Genomic DNA, 27,960 nt, shown 5'->3' on the forward strand with positions numbered 1-27,960 from the left:
TTTACTTTTTTGGGGGTGGGGGTGCTGGCTGCCCAGAACGGTGATTCAATCCTGGACCTTGATGTCATCAGCACCGTGCTCTAACCAACTGAGCCAACTAGCCAGACCTTTGTGATTACTTTTTTTTCCTTTTCTTTTTACTTTTTTGGGGGTGGGGGTGCTGGCTGCCCAGACGGTGATTCAATCCTGGACCTTGATGTCATCAGCACCGTGCTCTTACCAACTGAGCCAACTAGCCAGACCTTTGTGATTACTTTTTTTTTTTTTGTCTTTTATCTTTTTCCGTGTCCGGCAACGGATCGCAACCCTCAGTGTTGCCCCCGTACCGGACCGGGGACCAGCAACGGGACCGCAACCCTCGGCGCTGCTCCCGCGCCTCGCTCAGCCAGTGAGCGGGAACCGGTCTGTATGTGGGATCCGAACCCTCGGTCGGGAGCGCCGCCACACTTCCCAAGCGGCGCACTTATCCAGTGCGCCACCGGGCCGGCCCCTTGTGATTACTTTTAACACTTGAAAAAAGTCCTGCTTGAGTTGTTGAGAAGTAGAATTGCAGATTTGGCTTTTTTTTTTTAATACATTTTCTCTGTTTTGCATATTTTTCACAATGAGCATTTTGGGGGTAGGTTTTTTTAAAATTAATTATCATAAAATTTTCTAAGCAAAAGAGCCCTAAATATTCATCTTCCATGGCTTTTAACTCTCCTTTGAAAACGCTAGCTCTGAGTATCAGTTCATCAAATAATGTCTCAGCTTCTGGGTAACTTAATCTCGAATCCAGAGGACACTGACTCCCACCTCGTGGTAGGACGTCTGGGTCTTCTGGGTGCCCTCCTTCAGGCCACCCGGTTGCTGCTCCCTGGCAGGCACCTCCCCCCCGCCCCCAATCCTCAGCAGGCCCTCCTCACCTCCTTCAAAACTTTGCTCACATGTCACTGTCTCAGCAAGACTTCTGACCATCTTATTAAACACACCCCACCTGTCCCAGCTATGAATCCCATGCCCTTTCCTGCTTTAGTGTTTCTGTTACTTGTCACCACCAGTCGTCCCCACTAGACTGTAAACCCTGTGATGACAGGCTTTTTGTCCCTTTGTTCACTGCTATGTGCCTAGGATGTTGTGGATACTCAGTGATGTTTCTCCAGTGAACAGACTCAGGTGGCTGCTAACCATGTAGACAGAAGGTGGCGTGGGGAGGGCAGACAGCAGGTTGAGTCCAAGCAGAGGCAGGACATGACATCTTCCCCTATCCCCCATCTGCATGCTGCAGTCTATATGGTTTCTATCTCAGTTGCCAGCACCCACCCCGGAGCCAGTCCAGTTTTGTCATTTCTTTTCTGTTTCCCAGGAGCAGGCCATAGAAGTGCTGACCCGTTCCAGCCTGGAAGTTGAGTTGGCCGCCAAGGAGCGGGAGATCGCCCAGCTAGTAGAGGACGTGCAGAGACTCCAGGCCAGCCTCACCAAGCTGCGTGAGAACTCAGCCAGTCAAATCTCCCAGCTCGAGCAGCAGCTGAGTGCCAAGAACAGCACGCTCAAGGTGAGGGCAGCGGGGCGGGCCAGGCACGTGCACACACACGCACACATGTGCACGAACACATGCACTCACACTTGCCTTCCTGGAACTGCTAGCAAGTATGGCAGCCTCAAATCTCTGGAGGGTAGTTTGATGCAGAGCCCCAGAGCCCAAGGCAGGGACACTGCTTTTGACACCCACTCTCAGCTCTTGAGTGGATAGCATTTCCCTCCTGACAGTCCATTCCTCACGGGCAGCACTTGGTAGAAATGCCAGTCCACTAGTGTCTGCTCATGCACTGCTTCACCTGAGAACACCTAGGGCTGAGCAACTGTGCTCCACCTGGAGAGTCTGTGCTGTCCTGCATGAGGCTTGGAGTGTCAGTCAAAGGCAGAGGCTGTCTGTACAGATGTGACTTTGTCCAGCTCTGCTGGGCTTCCCTGGTTTTCTGAGGTTGCTCCCAGCAGGAGAACCCAGCACACTAAAACGCTGGCTCTTCCCATGCCTGAACTAAATGAAAGCCCAGAGGTCGTGTCTGGGCTCCTAAGCTTAGGGACAGTCCTTTGTCTGGGCCGCTATTCTCTCCAGACTGTGCCACACCCCAGTGGCCTAAAGATTGGCATTGCCTCAGCACGGGGAGCCCCCACATCCAGTCTCTTCCCTCCCAGATGTTCTCATTAGGCAGCCTAGCAGAAGCTGAGTTTTCTTGGGCTTTCTCACAAATTTGTGTCCCAAATGCAGAGCCCAGAACCTTTTTCATATATTAAATAGTAAGAAGTATACTTTAAGGTGTTTAAGTGGTGTTTCAGTCCACTGAAGCGAGCGTAATTTGAAGACAGTCCTGGAATCTGGATGCATAGGTGTCAGAGCCAGGAGGTGTCTCACTGACACAGGACCAGCAACAGATGTCCCTGCTCCAGCCAGAGGCTCTCCTGCTCTGTCCGTTCCGGCCCCTGCCCTTGTAGAGTGCACAGACAAGTGAGCGGCCACTGGAAGGTCTGTTCATCGCATACTAAGTAAAGTGCATCAATGTTAGTTGTAAAAATGTGAAGAAAATTTTTTTTTATATAAAGTAGTTTTAGAAATGTAGTTAGACTCATTTTGTTTTAAAATAAAATCGAAATTTTCTTCTTGACATATGACCAAGTTTAGCCCAGAACTAAATTTCCAGCAAGTCTGTTGCTGACGCTGGTGGCACCCACAGCTCTCCCTTGCTAGGTGCTTCTTTGCCTCTTTGGGGTGGATTTCATCCTCCTTTTGAGAAAGTGCTGGGTGCCCAGGTCCCTCTGAGGAAATGGCCTTGCTGACTTTGGGGAGGTGGTGGAAACCTGGTCACATCCGTTGTCAACCGTGGCGTTTATTTGTCCAGTGTTTCTTCCTCTCTTCTCTCATCAGCTTGCCCGTTGAGTACCAGCACTCCTTTTCTATTTCTAGATTAAATCTAATTTTTTCCTGTTATAAGCCTTTTCTGACCCTAGTGATGGCATTATTATTAGATAATTTGCCTTTCTCTCCTTCGTTACAGTTAAAGGGCATGGCTCATACATTCTGCATATGGCTGCATGAGAGGGAGGCTGCAGACCTTACATTTTTTATTATAAAGCAATTTCTTCCAAATCAGTTAAGGTTTTAATGTTTGCCTTCACAAAAAATGAAACACAGTTTCACAAATTAATGTTCTTTATCCGTATCTTGGGGGAATTCTTTAATACTGTGCAGTTAATGAAACAATTCGGCGATATTTCTTCCAAAATTATTGCTCCCTTATCTTTATCTGGTCTAATAATCAAAACATATCCTCTAGTAACAAGACTTCTCTGATTTTAATTATCTTAACCCCTTATCGCCAGGAGTAAAGATTTCTCCGATGTCAAACCCCCACACAAAAGGAATTAGACTTCCCCAAACAAGCGCATCTACCTCCTTCACCCCAAAGGGGTGAGGTTAATTGAATGAGATATCTTCTCAGGGCTTTTTTTTCCCTCATGTTTATAATTTATAGTCTCAAATCTAAACGAAGGAGGGGTACAATTATTAGGAAAATATTTTATGAACGAGACCTATTTGGTTGGCAGCCTGATGCTTTTGTGACAGGGAACTCTGACCCCGCAGTTGGGGCTACTCACAAGCAACAGGAAGCAAGCAAAGACTCCTTAACTTACCCTCAGGCGTTCTCTTTCTTCCTCCCCCCTGTCCCCTTCCCTTCCTGTCCCCTCTCTCATTTTTTTCCTTCTTGGGCCATGTTTTTCAGCTGCCATGGCAAGGGCTTGCATTGGGTTGCCATTTGGGAAAGGATGCTACAGCTTCAGCCTTTTGGAGTTGTGGGTGGTTTTGCCATGAGCATTTGACAGTGGGTCCTTGATCTTTAAGACAAATGCCAGTGTGTTTGGTGACAGTCACTTGGGGAGAGGGTGTCTCCATAGACAGAATCTTTAATCTTGAGATCATCAGGTTTTTTCCACCAGTACACTCTGGTGGTACTCTCCATAATTGGGTATATTGGGGGACGAATTAATTGGCTTGCTTTCTCTAGCTCATGGAAACTCTCCACCTTTTTGCCATTAAGATTTCTTCCCCTCACTTAGACATTGATTTGTCATTCCATGAGGCTACCCAACAGTTACATGTATACCAGTCTTTCTTGCAAAAAATCCCTATCCACATACCATGGTGTATCTTCTAACCTTTAAATAGACATTGGAACAGACTCACACGCGGGAGATGTTTCTTTCCTGCCTAATCTGACAAGTGCTCAAGCACAGTGCCACTTGTAAAGGATAATTCTGTACTCGTAATTAATGAAATAACCCGAACACCATGACAAGGCTGCTATTTTTGATAACTCTCTATTCTGTGGTCTTCTGTTGGAACACTTTAATATAGAGCAGTATAATTAGGCAGTCACCTGCATTATGCTCACTGTAGCACAGAAAATAATTCTACCAATAACTTCAATTTAAAGTTGGTGTTTATAAGAAAGGCTAGCTAACAGAATGCCAATCTCCCTTAGGGAGAAATTATATTTTCTAAAAATGCTTTAAAAATCAGCAGTTCCCACTAGGTGGGTAGGCAAGATTGTTAAAATCACCTAGGGGTCTTTTTCCAAACTGCACACGCTTCCACAGGCTTCCCTCACCCCCTGAGGTTCTCCCAGCTCCCATTGAGCCACAGTGGGAGTGCACTGTATCCCGACCACCACTTCGTGAGGCTCATTCAGTGCCTTTAACTCTGGAGCTCATTCAGCGTGCCTCCAGACGCTGCCCCTTGGGTGATGTGAGTTCCCTTATCTGGCAGCATCCCTGCCCGTCTGCCCTGTGCTGAGGCTGCCCTTCCTGAGGTTTAACTTGCATTTATAGTCCTCCCCATTTATGAAGCCCTAATATCCGTGTCCCACTGGAGGCTCACTGTGTGAGTAGGCAGGATGATGGTCATTGTCCACTAGAGGAGGTCCGGCTCAGGGTTGTCTAGCCTGTGGCTCTAGAGGGAGGCTCAGTCCTTGTCAGACACTGTGGCCCGTGCGTGCCTCTCCACAGCAGCCTGCCACCATTGTGAGCAGTAGGCAGGTGGGGTGGGGACACTCGCCCCTAGAATAGCATGAACTGAGCAAGCTCTGATATCAGACATCCTGGATAATAGAGCTCAGGGGATGAGGGTCTGTGGCATCATCCCAGCTGGGTCTTCAAGGCACCGTGAACAGACTGGAGGAGAGGAAGGAACGAGGAGGAGGACGAATGTGGCCCCAGCCCTAGCAGCAGAGGCAGATCTTCCTGGCAGCCATGGCGAGCCCAGGGGAGGAGCACTCTGGCAGGTAATCCCAGGGCAGCCAGCAGGTTCTTTGCTGGAGGCCTCGAGTGCCATCTCAGGATTGAGGTGGCACCTGACTGGCAGAAGGAGGTTATAAATGGGTTCCTGTAAAACCACTGTGAACCAGTTGGCATTACCAGGAACACTTCAGGAGAGCTAATTATGTATGGGAATCTATGGTGAATCCTCTTGGAAAGACATACTTGCCTCTAATCACTCAGTGAATAAATCCAGATTATTTCACCTGCAGACAGCCCCCAGTTATGGCACCCTTTGCTGACCAGGGCATGCACTGTTCATGTAGCCTGAGCATTGAGCCTGGTCTCTCCTGGTCTGTGATGATACTGTCCTATGAGGAGTTGGCTACTGTCTACCCTGTGCCTAGGTCACACCTGGGTCATAGACACTGGAAATTGGAGGCAAGCTGTGGCATATTTGCCTTTCAGGGGTTTCTTCTTTTCTCTCCTGAGCCACATAACTTCCTCAGCCCTGCCACTCATTCCACTCTAGCTTACAGTCTGTTTGGGTGCCAGAACCCCAAATTTGGGGGGAAAGAGCAAGCCCCCTATCATAAACCTTATTGTGCCCCCACATCTGGCCTTGGGGCGTGTCTTTCTTTTCTCTGCATTCTCAGCATCCCTACAAGGCATGCCTGGCTCCCACCCCAGTGGTTTGAAAGGTTCCAGGAAGATTCAGGCTTATTCATGGTCCAGGCTTCTCCCCCAGACCTAGCATCAGGAGATCCTAAATTTACATGACTGCTATCTCTCCCCCCAGGAACCATATAGACTAGATGTTCTCATCTGGGGAGATTTGCTGTTCAGTAGAAAAGGCGGTGCACCTGCTGCCCAGGCCTGGATCCCAGAGATGTGGTGTCACCTATGGGGCTGGCCTCAGGGCCCTGCTCTGGACCCAGGGGCCAAGTGAGGGCAAAGGGTCCCACACTGACACCCTAACCTGAGACAGTACTGCTGAGGGCCTGGCTGTGCTCATCTGCATCACAGCCGCACTCTGCCCCTATGGCTGGTGCTTTGTGGCAAAGAGGCACTGCCACCTTGACCGCTAGCCATGCAGCCCAGAAGACACTTCCTTCCTGTGGTTCTTTGTGTGAGTCTGACATGCCAAAGGTCCCTTTGCTGGTAGCCCTAGAGCACCAAGCATGGCTGGTGCTTTGTAGCAAAGAGGCACTGCCACCTTGACCGCTAGCCATGCAGCCCAGAAGACGCTTCCTTCCTATGGTTCTTTGTGTGAGTCTGACATGCCAAAGGTCCCTTTGCTGGTAGCCCTAGAGCACCAAGGATCGTATTTTGAAACTTGACTAAGATAGATGTTTTTTTATCATTTGAGTGCCTGATTTGCTGCATGCCAAATTAATTGTTTTTATTATTTAAGTCTTAGCCGGGATTTTAAGAATTTCAGATAGATAATTCTTCTCGCAATTCAGGAAGCAATTGATGATCACCTACTAGGCTCTGGAACCATGCGTGTATTCTCCACCTCTCCCATTAAAACACCATGTTTCAGCAGCATTTGGCAGCTTACACCAGCTCATGCTGTGTTTCCTCACCATAGTCCTTTGAAAACCCATATTGGTTCTGAGTCTCCCCATTTTACAGACAAGGAACATGAGGCCCGGACAGGCTAAGCCAGCCAGCCAAGGTCACACCAGCCAGGGCAGGACTGGGCTGGCAGCCAGGCCTCTGAGACTTGACCTTTTCTCTCCTCTCCATGTAAAACCCGCATGTGTTCCATAAACAAGTTCATTTTTCGGAAAGGTAACACCGTTCCTAGAATCTGCTTTCATGGCCTGGGACATGGGGCTGCCTGTGTGCTCCTGCTCTGTGGGTCCTTCTCCGTGGATCTGCCACAGAGTAGTGGGGACCCTGGGAGATGACACACTGGTATTAAGACCTTCAGAGACAGAGCCACAGAGTCCTCAGATACAATTCAGTCATGTTCAGTGCCACCTACCAGGAATGTGGAAATAATACTAACAAATGCAATAGCAATAATAACCACCATTTCTGGAGTGCTTTCCCAAGCGCCCAGCACAGGGCTCATTACACTTAATATGCAGTATTTCATTTAATCCTCATAAAAGCAGTGTAACTGATATACCATTGTCCTCATTTTATAGATGAAGAAACTGAGGCTTAGAGAGTTTAAGTCTCATCCAGAGTCACCCTAGAAGTACATGGCAGAGGCAGGATCTGTCAGACTCCAGAGCCCAGGCTTGCGGAGCATCCCGGCTTGGCCTCTGCTCACCAGCATCTCAATCCCTCTCAGGAACTACTGCGGGCTAGCCTAAGCTCGGAAAGGGTCTGCTTTGCAGAACCCAGTGATTTTTTTTTCTTTGGGCAGACAGATTACATCTGCAGAAGTGTTGGGATAATTAAATCAGAGAGTGTTTAAGGTGCTCATAGTGAGCACAGAATCTAGCACACCACGCAGGGAGCAGTAGGAGACCTGAGAAAGGAGTATGTCCTCAGAGAGAATGACAGACGAGAGCACTCGTCGCACTTTCCAGATTGAGACTCTCTGAAACTGGACTTCCCGGGAACTCAACAAGGGGTTTCTGATCAAGAACCGAGCAGAGACCGTGTGGTCTTTTTTTTACCACAATGGGCATTTTCAGCATTGGAAGCCAGTGTGGGAGCCCCACATTCACAGGAAGGGCAGAAACGCATGCGTGGACTTGCCGTCCTTCCCGCAACTGCAGATGTGAGATGTGGTGCTCACAGCAGGGTCATTTGTGAAGAGACTTCAGTGGGGCCAGGTTAAATGTGCCCTGAGGCACCCAGCAAGCTTTGGAGGGCAGCCTCCCCCAGGCTTCTGTCCATTTGTCTGCCCAAGACTAGAAATGTCATTGGAGGTTTACAAAAGGGGTCTCAGGTACTTCTTGATTAAACTGTCCCCAGGTAGATGGCAGGAATTTCAATGGAAGCTGTCCAGCTCTCCATAAAAACTGTCATATCCTACTAAAATGTACAGATTCCAGTCCTAAAACCTTCTGATCAGGGCCATTCACAGGTCTTCAGAGAAGACCTGTAGCCATGCCTCTTGGGAGACTGCAGTGGGACTTAGCAGTGATGAGAGTCCCAGTGTCAAGGGCCAGAGGTGCCAGGTCTGTCCTGGGTTCTGGCTTTGTGCAGTTCTTTTGAGGTAATTACTGTCAGTCCCATTTTACAGATGAGAAGAGTATGAACTTGCCCAAAGGCACCCAGCTTGTAAGTGACAGATTTGGACTTGAGGTCCAGGTCCCTGGCCTTCTTGACCTGTGCCAACCCAGGCTCTGAAGTCCTCCTTCTTCCCGGCTTTCTCCCATTCCCTGGGTATCTTCAGTGAGCTCCATGTCTGCAACATGTCTTGCACCTCAGCAACACCGCAGAGAATCTTTTGCGGGAGAGGGCTGGCACGTTAGGTCTTCTGCTCTTTGACTATAGGGAAGAGAATGAAATAATCACTTCTTTATGAGCACCTTCTGAGAATCTTTTGTAGGAAAATGAATGCCTGCTTGATTATGATAGAGAAGACCATCATGATGCATAAAGCTGGCAAGAGGTCTTAAAAAGGAACTAGGGCAGAGCAGTTTTGCACAGTGGAAGATGCACACACAAGAACCTGCCAGCAAAGGCAACAGAAAAAGATGGGCTAAATGAATTCCATTTACAGAACGCCCGGGTCCTTGAAACAGCAGGCAGGTTGGGATTCAGATGGGCATTGAGGCTGATGGGCCAGACGGGCATCTCTTCCAAGCTCTAGAATGTTCTCAGTCAGCTTTCAGCTGTGGTCTTGGTCGTGGCTGGTCAAACAGAACTTAAAAAGGCACCTGGAAAGCCTGTAGGTGGGAAGGTGCTAACAGTTCAGGAAACGGAGTTTGTCCAGTCGCAGCTTGGGGTCACGCTGAGTTGTCAGGACCTTCCCCTAGGTCTTGGTGTTTGATGTGGAGCTGCCTCATTTTCCCCAAGGAGCTCTATTTGGGGGAGGTCAAAAGTAAACTGGCCCAAGAACACCTTTATAGAGGGGAGCACCCTCTACTAACCACCAGTGGCTCTTCCTGCAGAGCCATGGGCAGAAACAGCCACATAAATGCCCCTGATCTCAGAGACTTTTCTGGAGCACATCAGAGCACCATCATACCTTGGAAATGTGCTGTCATGCCCCCGGGCCCCTGGGCCTTGTGGGAGTACTGTGTGGGCCAAGGACTCGCCTGTGCCTTGCCTCCCTGTTGGGGAGCAGTATCTCGGGCAGAGCCCTTCCCGCAGGACTCGGACAGGTTGTCCGTCAGGGAAGCCACCAACCACCTGCTGAACGGGCCCCCACTCCTGAAATTCCAACATCCTAGGGGTTTGGGAGTGCACAGGCTTTTTTCCTGATGCCTATTTGATGCCACTGCCCAACAACAAAGAGCTTAAGTCTCTTGTTAGCAGGGGTCTCACCAGCAGTGTTGGCACCAGCTGCAGCTGGCTAGCCTGACACATGCTGTGAGAAACCTCATGCTGCTCTCCACACGCTGGGAGAGCCTGTCTCCTTCTGTTTGCTGGTTTGTGGTATTTTGTACCAAGTGGACTTTTCTTCATCTGTTTTTCACTTATGTAAAGCTGTGCCCTTCTGCTTTCATTAAGTTTTACATTACAGCCTTATTTTGCTGTGCGTGTATACACACACGCATGTGCACATGTGCACGCCAGACCAGACCTGAAGAGTGGGGGTCAGAAGGTGACCCCAACACTGCCGGCTTCCATTTCTACAGGTCTGCTTCGCCTCACAGACGGCAGGATGTTTCACAGGGAATGGAGTCAGTGAAGACCGTCAGCCTGTTTTCAGATATGGCCACTAATGAAATTCCTCTCTGTTTTCAGCAACTGGAAGAAAAACTCAAAGGCCAGGCTGACTATGAGGAGGTGAAGAAAGAGCTGAAGTGAGTACGGAGATGCCTGTGGCCCTCACAGGTGGGGCTCATTAGGGCCCCACTGACAAGGGTCGTGCCAGGAGCGGGCCAGCCGGCAACGTGCACCCAGTCTTGGCAGATGCACGAGAATTCAACCTGGGCTCTGTGCTGCATGGCGTCCAGTCTCAGGCATTTGCATTTGGGCCCATCTCTGAATTCTTCAGACTTTTTATGAAACTTGTGCATTTAAAGCATTCCAATATGCACAGAATCGGGAAATACTGCCTTTACAGAAACTATAATACATGAGCTCATATTTCAGCTGTAGACTCCCCACACAGAGACAGAGCAGATGATGGGAACATTTCCCCATTGAAAGCATACACGTGGCCTCCCATGGCTCTGGCCTACCTCCTTCTCCCAGCCTCCACTCCCCGTCCATGAGGCCGCAGATAAGAGCTTGCCATCCCTCAGCGCCAAGGATTAGAAGCTCCCTTCTCGGGCTCTGCCTCCCAGCCTCGTCCGTCCCTGCTCCCTGAGCCTGTGCTTGGCCCTCCAGAGCTCCCAGGCCCTAGTCCCTACCTGTTCCCCCAAGTACATTGTGCTCTAGGCCCACTGGCTTCTTCCCACAGCCCAGAGCCCACAGTCGGCCCTCCACGGTGCATGTGTGCCCGCTTGGCCTTCTGCCTCGCCATGTGCTCCCACTTGTGGCTTCCCCCTCCATTCCCAGGCTATCAAATGCTGCAAAGGAAAGTCGCTGCAGCATACTGACCAGCCCCTGCATGTCCACTGCTGCTTGGCCAGTTTGGTGTTTCCTGGGGGCTTATCCTTGCCCTCATCACTGCCCTCCGCCACAGCAGTCCCCCAACTCTCTCTGCAGATGCCCTAATTCTCTGCTGTGTGGAGGGACAGACTCCTGCAGCTTCCCCTTTGCCTAGACTCCCTCCTGATGGTCTTGGGTTCCTGCTCCCTCCTGCTGATATTTTCCATTTTTCTTTTTAAGACAAGCCTACCCCCACTCACCATGCTGTTCTTTGTATTCTTAATTCCATTCCCCTGGGCCTGCCACAGAAGCTCATTGGACACCGCTTTGACCTTCTTGCTGCCACATCCAGTTCTGTCTGTCATGGACTCATCCAGCCTCCCTAGCAAGGGGACTCCACTGCCCCCACCCCCACCCCATCCCCTCTCTGGTGCAGACAGCCCCTGCAGGTTCTCCTTGGACAGACCTCTAAGCCTCTGTCTAGTCCCAGCCTTGACAAGCTCTGCATTCTCCCTCACTCCATTTCCAACTTAGGGAGCTACATTTATACCTGGTTGACGACCTATGCTTCCCTCCTCCCAGATGTCCTTCCTTTCCCTCTTCTTCCCTGCTTAAAAAAAAGAAAGAAAAGAAAGATCGGGCCTTCTCATTTTGAGCCAGAGAAGCTCTGTTGTGACGGCCTTCGCCCAAGGCCCCTCCTGCCCGCCTTGGGAGTTGGTCCTGTGTGTCCTTCTTCCTCCCCTCATTGCCTTGGACGCAAGGCCTGTGGGCTCCGGCCTGCAGCACGGACCTGTCCATTCCTTCCCAGCCACACACTGGCCCTCGCCCTTCCCCTTGTCACCCACATTCCCACCTGCCTTCTCTGTTACATTCGTACCCTATGGCCCCCACGCCACATAACACGTCTGAAAGTTCCATTCAGGTAGCTTTCTGCTTACGTGTGTTCCTGGCTTTTCACTTCCTGGTGAACTAAGTGCCCTCTTGGACACATGCCACGTCCCTCTTCTGTCTCCACATCTTCCGCTCTGCCCCCAACAGGCTGTGCTCTCTTCCCCTTCTCACTTCCTCACCCACCCACCACAGTGGTCTGTAAAACATCCCACTCCTTCAAGGCCCTTCTCAAATGCTTGCTCCTCATGAAACTGAGACCCTGTCTCCAGCCCAATGAGATCCTCCAGCCAAGGATCCCCAGCATGCTCTCTCTTTCAACAGACCATTTGGATTTTTGTCTATTACCTGAGTGGCCTGGGAGTTTCATGGGGTGAGGATCAGGAGTGTTTCTGATTCTCCACAGTGCCAGGCAGATAACAGGTCATTGGTAAATATTTGTAGAGTAAATGAAGAGACACTTGTGTTTTTAGTACAAGCTCACATATTCAGTCTTTCATTACATGATGCTGAAGAAGATACGAACAGGACAGGTATAGGTGCAAACTCGTGAAGCCCACTCAGAAAAGATGGGCCTATGTAGACGGCTTGCACTTCTCTCCTGTCTAACGTGAAGAGTCCAGAGTTCTGTTACTATGTCAGCAGCGCATTATGAAGTTACGTGGATTACCCATGATAGCTCCTCTTTGTTCCTAGTTTTGTTAATTTACATTTTGGTGCTCCCTACAAAGATACAACCACAGATAAATACAAGAGTCAGTTCGTCAACCAGCAAAGCAGCCTCCCGGGGCACTGGGCCCTTTGCCTGCAATGGCAGCTTTATGCTTCATGGTGTCTTGATGATGCTTCTGCAGAGCTGAAGGATGGGCAGAGGCTCATGGCCACAGAAATGCTGGGAGGGTCCAGTTGACTTGGCGCCTGCGAGTCGTAAACCTCACTGAGCGGGCAGCCCACTCGGTCTTGGTTGCCCTGCTTAGCATTGAAAAGAATGCTTACAGCTCCTTAGGGCACGTACGCTCACTTCCCCTTTTCTCCCTGGTACTCACAGAAAGAAGGGAATATGCACAGCAAAAGGACCGCCAGAGACAGTGTGTCTGGGGGCTGGCCTCGTTCAGCTTCTGGACTTGTTCAGACGGTCCAGAGACTGCAGTGAGGGGGCACAGCCCATTGCAGTGCTGACGGGAGCAGTGGAGAGGCCATCCTTCCCTTGCTCCACCTTTGTCTTTGGCGCTCCTTCCCCATCAGGGGCTGCAGAGGAGGTCTGTTCGTTGGCCCTTAAGCCATCCGAGTGTGGGACGTTGCTCTTTGCCAATGTCCCCTGGTCCCAGTGGGTGCCAGTTACCAAGGGAGCATGTGGGCGTGGCTTGGGGTGATGAGTTCCCTTCTCTCTGGCTTCCTTATTACAACTCCTTCCTTCCCTTTAAGCTTTACAAATACATCCCATTTGCCACAATGTTATGTCTGTGTTAAACTTTAAAATTATACTCTGAACAGACCTGGTGTGATTCCATATGGAATGATTTACATGCTGGGCAAGAAACTTTTGCTAGCCAACTGCTAGTTGGAGTTTAATTCTAGAGACATCGTCAGATTATATTACTGCCAGGGAAGTTGTTAAAGTTGTCAGTTCCTCAGTTCCCGGAGAGCAGGAAATTGTAATGCTAATGCTTATTAGTGTGGCTGTTATCAACGGTGTGAGTGGAGAGTAACCACCCTGTCTTGATCTTTCAGTATTCTGAAGTCCATGGAGTTTGCGCCATCGGAGGGAGCTGGGACACAGGTACATGGCCTCACTGCTTTCAGCGTTAGCACCAGCACCGCTGCTGGTCCCTCAGGCACGCATCCCAGTCTCTGTATTTATATGAGACCCTCAATTTCATTTGATGAGTAATTCTTCAACAACATTTAACCAACTGAAAGCAAATTATCTTTAATCAAAAAGAGGCAAAAAAGAGACAAGTTAGCATTTTCCAATCTGGTAACTCAATTCAAGTGGAATTGTGATGTCACTTGGGCAGGTTACTAAGCGCATGGATTAAAAGCAATTTTAGCCAAAAATGAATTGGCTTAGGAACTTTAACAGTGCACTGCCTCGGTGGAGAAGGCACTGGGGCCAGGAGACAGTGGCCCAGGGTCATCTTGCATCCGATTAAAATTTATGAATCTCACTCCTGACACCCAAAAGGCAGATGACATCTTGTGTCAGGCAAAAAAAAAAAAAAAAGAGTTAACTTTACAGTCACTTTCTGACAGAGGTTTGTGGCTTGGCAGCCAGTTCTTTTGCCAAACAAGGCACAGGTTTAGACCACCTGAGTTTGGGGACAGAATAGAGAATAATTAATTGTCCAGAAGTAATGTAAGTCTTAAGAAGAAGAAAAGTAACTTCCACCAAAGTTAATTCTTTTTAAAAGGAACTTAAATGACTTCAATGCTTGTCTCAGGTATCTTGGGAAATCAGCTTCCTAAAGTAACCCGTTTGAGCATCAGATAGGAAGCTTGTGTGGAAAAGCGGGCAGGCAGAGCCAGGGGGCCAAGCCTGGTGGCCCCTGGGGGCAGGTGGGTGGCTGCGCGTGCAAGCCCCATGGTGAGCCCCACTCTGCCCCATCTAGGACGCAGCCAAGCCTCTGGAGGTGCTGCTGCTGGAGAAGAACCGCTCACTGCAGTCCAAGAACACCGCGCTACGCATCTCCAATAGTGACCTGAGCGGTAGGTTGACCGGGTCTTGCGTGCGGTGCTTGGTTGGCTTCCAGGGGTCAGACAAGAGGCAGGTGAACCGTGAGTCTGGGCTGATGCATGGTGGAGCATCATTGGCTGACAAGAACGTGACTAACGAGTCTGTGGTCTCCTCCTCCTCACCACTCTCCCCACCCCACCCCACCCTGCTTAAAGCTGACGATGAGATCTGTGAGCCGCAGGGCGTCTGCGGAGGTCAGATAGGGGCAGTGTGGCCGGCAATCCCGAGAAGGACAGCTCGGAGGATGTTGCTTTTCTGATCTTTTTATAGTGGTGCCGCACATAGGCCGGGGGCAGAAGTGACCGGGGCCTCTGTCTGTTGGTGTTGCCAGGGGCTACTTAGAGGGCTAGCCCCTGCCCATCCAGGCTCAGTGGACCTCTTCTTCCTCCGTCAGGTTTTCCGTGGGGACACATCCCCCATCCTTAGCCTTTCTTTGCTCATCCCAAAATGGTGGCGTCACTGACTGTGCTTCTGGTTTTGGCAGCTGGTAAACCGTTTAAAGGTGTCTCGGGCTTCGATGATAATTGCATTCTTAAAATGTGCGTGCCTTCGATCGAGTGGACTCGGTGCGGTGCATTCACCTCAGAGCAAGTGGTGTGAGCGAATCCGTTGGTCCTAAAATGTCAGTGTTGGCTGCTCCTCAGGCGGGCCCTTCTGGTAATAGCTGGAATGCTCGCGGCCCAGCGAGAGGCCCGCGACCTGTCAACTCTTTCCTGTGTGTGTTACCAGCTCCTTGTCACTTTAGGAGTTTGAACCTATGTCAAGGGGATTCTCCAGGCTGCAACGTACAAGAAAGGTGCAAACACGAATGCATGTTGCTCGTTTTGGGGGGCCTCGTTTGGCTGATTTACAAATTCAATCAAAAAACAAACCAACACACCTCATTGGCCCTTGTAAAATCTGCACTTTTTTTTCCCTTTTGCGGGGCAAACTTTGCATTTTGGTCTTGGTTTTTTTTTTCCCTTTTGAATCCCCCATAATGCATTCTGTTTGCCCTTCCTTGTAGGGTCAGCCAGGAGAAAAGGGAAAGACCAGCCTGAGAGTCGGCGCCCTGGACCTTTGCCGGCCTCCCCTCCTTCTCAGTTGCCCCGCAACACAGGGGAGCAGGTTTCCAATACTAATGGTACACACCAGTTCTCACCAGCGGGGTTAAGTCAAGACTTTTTCAGCACATCCCTGGCAAGCCCCAGCCTCCCCCTGGCTTCTACAGGAAAATTTGCACTAAACTCTCTCCTCCAACGACAACTAATGCAGTCCTTCTACTCCAAGGCCATGCAGGAAGCAGGAAGCACAAGCATGATTTTTTCAACAGGTCCATACAGCACAAACTCCATATCTTCCCCAAGTCCATTACAACAAAGCCCAGATGTAAATGGCATGGCCCCATCTCCCAGCCAGTCAGAAAGTGCTGGGAGCATCTCCGAGGGCGAGGAGATAGACACTGCAGAAATCGCCCGGCAGGTCAAAGAGCAGTTGATCAAGCACAATATTGGACAGCGCATTTTCGGACATTATGTCTTGGGACTGTCTCAAGGGTCTGTGAGCGAGATTCTGGCCCGGCCCAAGCCGTGGAATAAACTGACCGTGCGTGGCAAGGAGCCCTTTCACAAGATGAAGCAGTTCCTCTCGGATGAGCAGAACATCCTGGCCCTGCGCAGCATCCAAGGCAGACAAAGAGGTGAGAGATGGGCCTGAGTGGGCGGCAGCGTGCGAGCCTGTCACAGAGCTCTGTGTGTGTGCGTGTCTGCGTGTGCAATGGGACATGCATACATCACATCAGGTCAAATTCTCTTCAGTTCTACCCTTTCCAGAGCTTGAGGGTCGACTGGCATAAACTAAAGGTGTTAGACTTGGGACAGCTGGCCTTTGAAATTTGCTCAGCACCTTGCACTTAGTTATCACAGTACTTCAGTACTAGGTATTGAATTGGAGGGAATTCCATCATGCACAGCATCCCAGGACGTTTAGCATCCATAGATAAGTCGGCCATGGGTATGGCCTCACACTGAGAGGAGTCCCTATGTGCCATCCAGCCCCGTAGCAGCAGCAGCACCTGAGCTCGATCTTCATGCAGAGCTGGTTCTGTGCAGAGCACACATCTCATACCCCACAGGAGAGGGTGTGTCCTTGGTCACCTTACCTACAGTGTCTGTGTTCCGTTAGTGATTTGTTTAGTGATATGATCAAAACACACCTGCCTTGAGTAAAACACATGAAGGTTTTATTCAAACACCCTTCCTACTCCACCCTCCATAAAAAGATAACGAGTCGATCACATTCACACTTTAAGAATTTCTTCCCTCTTTAGGAACAGGGGATCAGTCTGTTCAGTCGGCAGTGATAGAGAGAGGTCATTTTATCAGACACGTTTGAAACACCCTGAAATTTAGATTCAGACAGAGAAGGGAAATGTTTTGAACAGCATCAATTTGCACCAAGAACATAGAGCATTTTCTGGTGATGTTAACTGAAATTGAATGTCTTTGGATGATTAATGGGAGCCTTGCTCTGGGGGCTGGTGGTTGATTTGCTTGGAGGCAGTTCCCTCCCTCTGGCCCTCTTGGCATTGACGCCATAGGCCGCAACTTAGGTTTGTCTGATCTCCTTTCGCAGTAGAGCCGTGGCCTCTGTGGGCCAGTCAGCCAGGGAAGGGCCTCTCCGAAGTTTCTGGTAAACCCTGAGTTGCGCAGGAAACCCTGAGCCCTTTCTTTAGCAACAGGCGGCTCAGGTTCCATGTCACACAGCCCATGTCGTCGACACCAGCATTCCCCTGATTGTTTTGTTCTTACCACACTTGTTTTTCAACAGAGAATCCAGGCCAGAGCCTGAACAGACTATTTCAGGAAGTACCGAAACGAAGAAGTGGGTCTGAAGGTATGTTGCAGGCAGGTGTTTTTCTTTGCAGTCAGTAACCTAGAAAGCAGCATGTCCTTAGCTGTGTATTGGGGTTAAAACTGTGCAGTGTGATTCTGGCCTGGAACCTGATGGAAAAACAGCTAGTAAGTATAAAACAAAGCACGGGTTCAAGTCCACCTAGCCCCTTCCTTGAGCTGCCCAGTCGTCCAAGCGCAGCCGAGGTGAGGAGAGGCCTCACTGAGATGAGTCCCCTACGTGCACAGCCCAACCCCTGGCAGATTCCAGTGATGCCCTTCCCGTTTTCTCAGGAGCAGGTGAAAGAATGACAGTTGTCGCTCTGAAAAAAGTCAGGTGACCAAGTCAGATCAGATACTGCTGCTTCCTTATACTTTTAACTCTGAAATAAGTTAAAGGTCCTATGGAGTGGACTGGTTCCAAATGCAACTGGCTCTCCTGTGGCCTCGGTGAGCCAACCTCTACTGCACTCCTTGGGGCTGCATCTTTAATGCGGCTTTGTCCCTGTGGTATACTTGCTTTTAAATGGTTTAATGTGGCAGTTCATATTTAGTACGATAGTGAAAAAGTAAAAGATCTAGACAGCTTCCAAAAAAAACTGGGGCCAGCCCTGGGGCCATGGTAGCCTCAGTGCGTCTGCACTTGTGGCTGCTCTGCAAAGCAACCCCGTGCATTCTTATCCTTTAGGAATTTCCGCAGGCTTCTCTCCTCCTTCATAAATGTTCAAAAGAAAGTATGTGATAATCCCAAAATTTTAAGTTAAGCCTTGTGCCTCCAAATAATCAATAAATCATCAGTCAGCCTCCACCCTCAGCTTTCCTTCCTGTTTGTCTTGTTTGGGGATACCAGCCTCCAGTAATGTACAGAGCCTGAAAATAGTCCCAAGCCAAAGCAGTTGTTGGAGTTGTTTTTAAATGACTCATGAAAAACATTGCCTTGTAACCTTTTCATCTGTTTTTATACTGAATTAAATGATTTGTCCTCCCTGGTACTAACCCACGGGTGATGTCCAGCTAGGGCAAATGAGAGAGCCGCTCCCAGTGGCTGAATGACATTTACCATAAGGTAGATTCTGCAGAAAGCCCTTCCTGCTCCGTACAGGCTATGAACTTGCACTCACAGCAAGAACAGGCCAATGGGAGGCCATGCCTACCTCCTTACCATCATCAGCCTCAACTTGGGGCTGTTTATCAGAATGACGTCTTCGTGCAGCGCTGATTTGCATTCCAGTTTGGGTTTGATGTCATTGCTGTGACTTCTCTCTGCAGGTAACATCACCACCCAGATCCGAGCCTCAGAGACTGGTTCCGATGAAGCAATCAAGTCTATCCTGGAACAAGCCAAAAGGGAGCTCCAAGTGCAGAAAACTGGTATGGCTTCTACTTCCTTGGCCCTGTCTTCCAAACTTAATTAAAAATCATCCCTGAGTGTTCTGGCCAGCAGTAAGAAACTTAAAAAAAAAAAAAGTGAACGTATGTTTTCAAGCATTTAGGCATATGCAGAGGAGAGCAGATCTTTGTGGTCTGTATTTTGCTAGTAGTTACCATCTTCTTGGAGTGTCATTCCATAGCATCAGCTCAAGAAAAGTACCCCTGGCCTAGAATCTTCTTCACTTAAATTAGCAAGTAGTTTGTATCAAGTATCCTTTCTTAAATGCAATACAGGCTTTTGTTATTTGGTCGTTATCATACCTGACCAAACGCAACCAAAAAAGAATGCACAAAAAATAAATTCTTCCCAACTGCTTTATGGAATTGAACATTGCGAGCTAAAAGCAGTGGCTTCTGTGAATAGATGAACACCTCCGTGGCCTGCCTCAGGAATTGGAGTTCCCTAAGAGCTGTGCTTCCCGATAAGAAAGAACTCACACATTTCAGCTTTTTCTTGGTTAAGCTCTGATTGTTTGAGAGGAACACCATGCTACAGACCCATATCATTACCTTCTGTTTTTGTTTTTTGTTTCTTAATATATTGAAACACAATCGATTGTACATCTCTGTGGGGTATGGCGTTGAATATCAATACCTGTGTGCAGTATGTTTCTCAAATCAGGATAATTAGTCTATTCAACCGTACACAATGTAATCATTTTTTTTTTTTGCAACCTTTTACAAATTTCTCACCAATCCCCCTTCGCCCTCCCCCTCTCCCACCTCTGGTGGCTTCAGTTCTGTTCTCTCCTTATGAAAGTTCAGCGAATTATTGTGATTGTTGTATCTTTCTTTCTTTTTTATTTGTTTGCTTTTTCTTAGCTCCCACTTATGAGGGAGGACATGAGGTATTTCTCTTTCTGTGCCTGGCTTATTTCACTTAACATAATTTTCTATACATTTATCCACGTTGCTGCAAATGATGGAATTTCATTCTTTTTTATGGCAGAGTAGTATTCCATTGTGTATACATACCACATTTTCCTTATCCAGTCGTCCATTGATGGACATTTAGGTTGGTTCCATATTTGGCTATTGTAAATAGAGCTGTGATGAACATGGGAGTGCAGGTGTCCCTCCAACATGATGATTTCCATTCCTTTGCGTATATACCCAGCAGTGGGATTGCTGGATCGCATGGCAGTTCTATCCGTGGTTGTTTGAGGAACCTCCATACTGTTTTCCATAATTAATGGCTGCATTAATTCACAGTCCCACAGCAGTTTAGGAGGGCTCCCTTTTCTCCAGGTCCTTGCCAGCATTTCTTATTCCCAGATCATACCATTTGCAGGTGCTGGGCCAGCCCCACACTTCTACTCAGTTGGAGGCACCAGGGGTGTGGCCTGAGCATGTGCATTTAATAAGCCCAGCAGGTGACTTGATGCACAGCCCTAGTTAACAATCACTGATCTAGCCCGTTACCTATCCCAATCTACAGATGGGAATACTGAGGACTGACTGGCAAGACCTTATTGCTTCTCCAAGCCCACAGAGCCCCAGGCTCCTGGGCCAGGGACTTCCCTGAACCTCATTCACTTCCCTTCTCTCTTCCTCTCCGTGAGGCTCACTGCTGCCAGCCACAACACAGTTGTCCACCCAGAAGAGAATTTGAGCTGACCTAAATATGGTCATTTATCACTGGAAGATTCTGATCTCTTGTTGCAATTACTAATAGAAATTATGCTTCTAGAGTTTGAAAAAAACTCTAGAATTTAGAATTTCTAGAATTTAGAAAAAACACTTAGAATTTTGGAATGTGACACAGGATAATTAATGTAAAGTTTTAAAACTCTCAGGGGAAGGAAGCCCAGGCAGACACATTGCTGAGCATTTTCATGCTCCCCCTTCCTCCCACCCTTTGATGGGCAGGCCTCGCTTTCAGCTGGTGTGTAACCGAGGCCATCAGGTCACTTAGCAGAGCGCCAGTCCTCTGTCCTCACTGCTCAGACAAGGTGCTCTAATGTTTCATTGATGGGGAAGTGTTGGGGAAATAGCAGTGTATTCAGTGTATTTCTCCCAAAGAATCCTCATTTTGTGGTAGATTGAGGTGAATGAAGTTGGGCTGGGAGAAGTGTGTGCCCCACTGAAGGAGGCAGTAGCATCACAGTCTCACCTCTGTGTTTGCTCCATGCAGCAGAGCCAGCCCAGCCTTCGTCCGCATCCAGCAGCGGCAACTCCGACGACGCCATCCGCTCCATCCTGCAGCAAGCCCGCCGAGAAATGGAGGCCCAGCAGGCTGCCCTTGACCCTGCCTTAAAACCATCACCTCTGTCCCAGACGGACATTGCCATCCTGACCCCCAAGTTACTGTCCACCTCGCCCATGTCCACCGTGTCCAGCTACTCTCCTCTCACTGTCTCCCTGAAGAAGCCCCCCGCAGCTCCCGAGGCCAGCGCATCTGCTCTGCCCAACCCCCCAGCCCTCAAAAAGGAGGTCCAGGAGGCCCCCGCGCTGGACCCCCAGGGTGCAGCTGATGCCACGCAGGGGGTTCTGAGACACGTGAAAAATGAGCTGGGCCGCAGCGGCGTCTGGAAGGACCACTGGTGGAGCACAGTCCAGCCAGAGAGGAGGAATGCCGCAGCTTCCGAGGAGACCAAGGTCGAAGAAGCCAGTGGTGGGAAAGAGAAGGGCGGCGGCGGCAGCCAGCCACGGGCCGAGCGCAGCCAGCTCCAAGGACCCTCGTCGTCCGAGTACTGGAAAGAGTGGCCCAACGCCGAGTCCCCATACTCCCAGAGCTCGGAGCTGAGTCTGACTGGAGCCAGCCGCAGCGAGACACCCCAGAACAGCCCTCTGCCTTCCTCCCCTATCGTGCCCATGGCAAAGCCTACCAAGCCTTCGGTCCCTCCACTGACCCCCGAGCAGTATGAGATCTACATGTACCAGGAAGTGGACACCATCGAGCTCACCCGGCAGGTTAAGGAGAAGCTGGCCAAGAATGGCATCTGTCAGAGGATCTTCGGGGAGAAGGTAAGGGATTGGATTTGGGGGCTTTGGTTTCCCCATCTCTTCTCCTTGCTTAGGACTTGCTTGCTGTCCTGGAGGATGTGGCCATTTCTGTTTTAGTCAACCCAAGAGCATCATATGTCCTCCACTCCCAAACTTCCGGATTGGCTAGTAGTGACTGTTCCAGCTCCCTGATTCCATTTGCTGAGCCCCCGTTGCAGACCAGAGTCTGGGCTGGACCTTTCAGTTACGTTGGGAGGCTGATGGTAAAATCACCATTTGACGGATAAGGAGACCAAGGCTCAGGGAAGTTAACTACTTGCCCCAAGCTGGCAGGTGACTAAGTCCAAGTCCAGTCTCCGCTGCCAAGTAGAGCCAAGAAGCACTTCTGCAGGCTGTTTTGGCCAAAAAAGATCTGATCCCATCACACAGAGGGTCAGCCAGCATGCAGAGAAGCAAAAGGGACCTGATAGAGAAAGCTGTGTAAAGCATGCATGTACCTTTCTCATGTAACTCAGCAGGCACTTGGGTATTGTCCAGCCTGTGGAGACACAACTTGCCCAGGAATCCATGACTAGTGGTGGTACAGGCAGAGCTGCCCGGGGCTGCCCTTGCCTCCACAGCCCCCTTCCCTGTCTCAGGAACATGCTCTAGTTCATGGATGAGCTTCCAGACTCTTTCTGTTCTTGGCGCTTCCCTGGTAACTGAGATTCTGGATAATGGGAATTTACCGTGCCTGTAAAATCTAAAATAAACATAATGCCCCAGTGTTGTTTTAGATTAAGTAATGAATTGCTGAACATAATGAAAGGTTCTTCACTCCCCTAAAAGGTTAGACTTCCTTGGGTGGACACATGGCTGGATCAGCAGTGGCCCCCGAGGGGCCCTGCATGCTCCCCACACCATGCTGTCCTGCCTTGAGATCAACATTTGCAATATACTGCGCTGTGAATCCTTATGATATCTGATTGTTAACTCTTTATTCCGATTTTGCAAAAGGTGATGGGGGTGAATAGAAGTGAGGATAAGAATTTAAAGTCCCTTGAAATTTCTAGTTCAGTGTTGTAAAAATACCATTTGAGAACATTTAAATAGACATTTGTGCTCATGCCTTAAATTTAGCAGAGACTTAATAGCGTTGAACTTGTTTGGCCCATGAGTGCAGTTTATTCTGGAACTTGAGAACTTTTCAAAAGAGTGATCGGAGGCAGCCCCTAAATATCTCAGGGCTGCATCTGTGTCTTGTGTGGGGTGTTTGTGCCTATACATATGTATGGCCATATGTGAGCATAAGAAAACTCGGGTATGTGCATGCAACTTGTCAATTGTCTGCAGCTGAATCTTACTCCCAGACTGGCTCCCCGTCCCTACCAGCTCACCTCTGTGCCCCCACCTTTGAGCAGGATGTGATCAGAGAGAGCCAGCCTTTCTAGATACCAGTCTGGCTTAGCACCAGCAAAGGATACCAGCTGCCCACGTCCCACTGGCATCCGCTGCCTCTGTAGAGGTTCTCACCCGGCACCTCAGCCTCTCCTTGTACCACAGGCTAGAGCAAGATGCTTTCAAATGTGTCCTCCTTAGGTTGTCAGGGTGACAACCCTGCAGCCCTGGCATACTCGAGACCCTGGGGTGAGGATCCCTCTCCTCCCTCTCACAGCCCGCTTCACCCTGGGAGCTGAAAGTCCCTGAAAGTCACCCTGTGACTGTAACTGTGGCTCCCCTGTGCCCAGGCATCAGCCCGCCAGTGATCCTGAAATGCCTATTCCCCAGCCCAAATTGTCATGGAACCAGGCTGTGGTTCCATGCTCAGAGGTCAGCACTCGAGCCTCCCTGTGTGTCATCATCTCTGCCATGCCTGCATCCCGCGGTATGTGCCACCACTGAGGCATTTCGTGGAGCCAGGCTCATGCCTAGGGACTGATGGCCATGTGTCTTTGGTTGCCGCTCCAGGTTCTAGGCCTGTCCCAGGGCAGCGTCAGTGACATGCTGTCCAGGCCGAAGCCATGGAGCAAGCTGACCCAGAAAGGCCGAGAACCCTTCATCCGGATGCAGCTCTGGCTGAACGGCGAGCTGGGCCAGGGTGTCCTGCCCGTCCAAGGGCAGCAGCAAGGGCCAGGTAATGGCAGCCTGCCCCAGGAGGGAACCGGGGAAAAGAGGGATCTGTGGGGGAGGCGGCCAGCCACAATCTCAGCAAGAACCTGGTGACAGCAGCCCCGCCCTGGGCTAGTATTGGGGGGTTGGGGGAGGAATCTGTTCAAGGAGGCAGCCAGCCACCCCCTCTTATGTGGGCTGGTGCTGGGAGGTAGAGAAAACTGCCTCCTTCATCTACAACCTGTTGCCATGGGACTGACTTTAGTTTTGGGGAAAGAGAAGATTGTGCCTGACTAATTTGATAAGCAGCAGAAAATGAGTTACCAATTAAGAAAATGCTGTTTATACGTAAATATAGGTAAAGTCAAGTAGCTAAATCAGGGAATCAGAATGAAAATCAGCCAAAGGCATAGAAGTTAAAGATGCCATGGGCAAGGGCTGTCGCCTAGCTTACCACCAACAGTGCCTTCCAGGCCTGCACGCCCCAATCCCAGCCCTTCCCTGGGGGAGTTGAGACCCCCACCCCTTGGGCCTTTGTGGGTCTGTCTCTCCCAGTGCTACGTTCAGTTAGGAAGCTTTAAAGGCACCCAGAGCTTTGGTCCCTCCTTTAATTGTAACCCTTTTTCTTGTTTAGTCCTCCATTCCGTGACATCACTACAGGACCCCCTACAGCAGGGCTGTGTGAGCTCAGGTAACCAGCCTATTTCTGTTGGTTTTTTATGAAATATGTCACTGCCTTTTATGTTTTTCTGTCCTCTCAATCTGTGGGAGATTCAAAGGGATCCCTTGTTCTGGATTGGTTGAGCTAAAAATATGGTACTCCGTGGGCAAACTGGATTCCTGTTGGTCTTATTTTCTAATGGAGAGCGGGAGTCAGTAGCTGAGTGGAGAGGCTCCTCTGGCATTCGCTGGCCCACAGTAAAGTGCTCCTTCGCTGCTCTGTTGCAAGCTAGGCCCTGTTGCTGTCTGCGTTCAGGGCCGGGTGCAAGTCAGAGACAGATTCTGTGCTCAGGGAACTTCCAGTCTCATAGGAGGAGACAAGGCACGGGCAGGCATCGCCATCCCAGCAGGGTCATGTTAGGGGGACATCTTGTTCATCCAAAAGGCCCCAGTCAGACTTTGAGCAAGAGAGGGGAAGATTGGTGCATGAGGATGGGGGTGGTAGGAAGGAAGGAGCTGAGGAGCTACTGGACAGTTCAGGGTGTGATCAGATGCAGAGCTGGTGATGCTTAGAGAAGTGGAACCAAGGCTGGAAATGGAGCCTAGGGGCAGGCAGTGGAGGGTGGTGGATGAAGCTCGGCCACGTCTCTCATCATCTGAGAGCCCTGAGATGTCTCTGGTTGGACTTGTTCTTTCTGCCCGGAGGATTCCTGGCCATGATGCCTGGACGCAGCCCACCTCTGTGGCCATGGCCACTGCTCCCTCCTGCTCTGAGCCCATGATTGTGGCTGCGCTTTCTCACCCAGCTTTTAGGAACAGCCAGCATCGTGAGCCATTCCTCTTTTTTCCTTTCTTTATTTTTCTAAACATGTTGATTAGTCTCCATATCCCATTGATTCATTGAAAACACAAACAAAGCTAAGTGAGGAGTGTGCAGCCCGCCAGCCTGCTGGAAGCTTTATGAGGAGAAACATGCGTAGGGAGGGGAACAGCTGGTCGGCAACGGCTGCCGCTGCTGCAGGGCCTGAGACCCGCGTGCAGATGCAGCCAGAGTGTGTCGTTGTATCCAGGGTCCTAGTTGAGATGTTTGCGTGCTTTAGGAGTTCTGGTTTGATTTTGACCAAATAGGGACAGAGGTTGGATCTCACCTGCACCGTGGCTTTCCTTGGCTGGACATCTAAATGGAGTGGTCATTGATCTGTAGAAGGATCACTTCATTTCTGGGCTGGCCAATTTAATTAACGAGGACCAGAGAACTTCTCCAGCATTGGCTTGCATTCAGAATACATTAGGGAAAATAATGGACGTAATTGTTTCTGCTACAGTTTTGTGGAGGTTTACATGGAAAATTTGCCTCGGCTCCTGCTCTGATGGAAAGTTGGCCTCTCCCTTATTCTTGAGCGTTTGCTGCCTCTTCAGAGGCAGGGCTAAACTTGGCGGGACCTGACTGATGTTTTCTAGATCAAAACCCCCGTTCCTAAATAAAACAGGAAGTCTCCCTTGGTTCCAGGTCTGTTACGATCAATGCCAAACCTTCTTCATGTCCGAACAAATCCTCAAAGAATGGCTTTTTACTTTTTATTGTAGCAGATCATCACCACTGTGCTGGAACATTCATACGACAGTCACATTTACAACCTAGGAAAAACACACTGGGCTCCTAAGAGGAATGTAAATGATATTTGTAAAATGTCAAATTACTTTATAGAATAAAGTCACTGAAAACTCTTGGGAAGTCTGCAGATTAGTGAACCTCTGGATAAAACTGAGTACAGTAGAATTTGCTAGTGGGTTTTGTGATGAGGCAGCGGAGGGCTCTGTCCTGGTGTCACCCCAGCAAGAGGGGAGGTTGATGGCAGGTCACTTACCCAACACTGCTGTTGTCGGTCAGGAACAAGGAAGCCACCAGTTGAAACAATAATTATGGCGACTATGGAGAAAAACAGAAAAATCCTTTTTATAGGAAAATTTAACATTTAAAATCATGTTGGTAGCTAAGCAAAAATGTTTCTCTGGGCTGAGAAGACCACAAGGTGCTTGTCAAGAGGAAAGGAAAGGTTATCACAGTTTGTCATAGAGTGGCAAGATTGTGGGCAGTAGTTCTGCTTGTTTGAAATTTCTTTACTATCAGTTGTTATCTTTTCAAGAAAGTTTCAAAAAACTAAAGTGGTTATGCTTTCAGTATATGGAATTTAGATTAGAAAATAGAATTATTTTTTAACAGTGAGTGTTAGTAAATCCTAACCTAACTTTCAGCAGTGCTTCCATAGCCAGGACATTAAGCTGCTTCTGCTGCTGAGATTTCCCCAGGATTCTGTTTCCTGCTTTACCGTGCCTACCATGTAACCCTTCCAAAAGGCCCCTGGGCTCAGAAAGATGCTCTGTCCCTGCTGGTAGCTCCATCAGGTCTCTGCCTGGAGCAGCTCCACATGGCTCCATCCCTGGTGTGGTTCATTCCTCACTGTTGGTAAGAAGCACTCGGTGCCTGAGAATTCAGGCCTTCATCCCAGGTATGCAGGACTTTCAAAGACTTGCCTTCTGTCTGCTCGGCCAGTCACAGCCCCTCAGCGGGGTTATGGTCTCAGCAGAGGTCGTGGGGGCCTAATGAGATGGCTGTGTGCTTGGTTACCATGGCAATCAAGTGCCATGTGAGTGGAGTAACCTCCCTTACCTGAGCAACCACTGCTGGCACAGAAACCTGTTTTCCTCGCTGAAGAATCCCCGCTTGCCCCTCTCTGCCCAGCTCTTTTGCCCCTCAGTGTCTCCACATTCCTTAACGATGTGTATGTCAAATGTGATGATCAGTTTTACAATGAGGAGAGAAACTGAAGTTCCAGTCGCATTATCATTCTTTTCTCCTCAGTGGACACAACCATTTCTACATGTTCCTTTGATAATCTGAGTATTGGGATGGCCGCATTGGGCATGAAGGAAATTTGATGCCATTTTTAACCACCCATGTCACTAGTGACCTATGGCTTTTTCTTGGAAGCTGATGAGGCTTCAGTGAAGAGGAAGGTGAGCAGTGAGCTCCATGCCAACCATATAAGTAACTTTTTTTTTTTTAAGGAGGCTTTCAAAGGACAAATTTTCAGATCATTTACCTGTTAATATATTTTCTGGTAAGTCTTAATTTTCTGCAAACATTTTTGTGTTGGCTTCTTTCAAAGTCCCCAGTGCCTTAGCAGGTGGGAGGGAGCGTGATTATATACAGGGTTGTCTCTGATATCTAATATGGAAAACAGCATGGCAGGTCATCCTTGGGGATTGACTCTCTGAGTCTCCCTTTTGCTTGTCTTTCATTCCAGGTATCGCCCATCACTCCTGACCTCACACTGTAGGCAGTAGCAGTGTGGGGGGGGGGGGGGACGGGGG

The 27,960-nt window shown here is 49.4% G+C and overlaps 1 protein-coding gene across 1 annotated transcript in view; it reads left to right on the forward strand.

Moving 5' to 3' along the window:
- CUX1 (cut-like homeobox 1) overlaps nucleotides 1-27,960 on the forward strand; it is a 347,657-nt gene that overhangs the window by 286,934 nt on the left and 32,763 nt on the right. Inside the window, exons 11-20 of the mRNA XM_008594606.1 lie at nucleotides 1,346-1,534; nucleotides 10,177-10,235; nucleotides 13,588-13,636; nucleotides 14,466-14,562; nucleotides 15,903-16,268; nucleotides 17,399-17,464; nucleotides 18,730-18,831; nucleotides 21,026-21,858; nucleotides 23,785-23,950; nucleotides 24,560-24,616. Of these exons, the coding sequence (XP_008592828.1) occupies nucleotides 1,346-1,534; nucleotides 10,177-10,235; nucleotides 13,588-13,636; nucleotides 14,466-14,562; nucleotides 15,903-16,268; nucleotides 17,399-17,464; nucleotides 18,730-18,831; nucleotides 21,026-21,858; nucleotides 23,785-23,950; nucleotides 24,560-24,616 (1,984 nt within the window). The remainder of the gene's footprint in view (nucleotides 1-1,345; nucleotides 1,535-10,176; nucleotides 10,236-13,587; nucleotides 13,637-14,465; nucleotides 14,563-15,902; nucleotides 16,269-17,398; nucleotides 17,465-18,729; nucleotides 18,832-21,025; nucleotides 21,859-23,784; nucleotides 23,951-24,559; nucleotides 24,617-27,960) is intronic.

The sequence above is a fragment of the Galeopterus variegatus genome, unplaced genomic scaffold (assembly GCF_000696425.1).
Source record: "Galeopterus variegatus unplaced genomic scaffold, G_variegatus-3.0.2 Scaffold164, whole genome shotgun sequence".
In the NCBI taxonomy this organism is placed as follows: domain Eukaryota; kingdom Metazoa; phylum Chordata; class Mammalia; order Dermoptera; family Cynocephalidae; genus Galeopterus; species Galeopterus variegatus.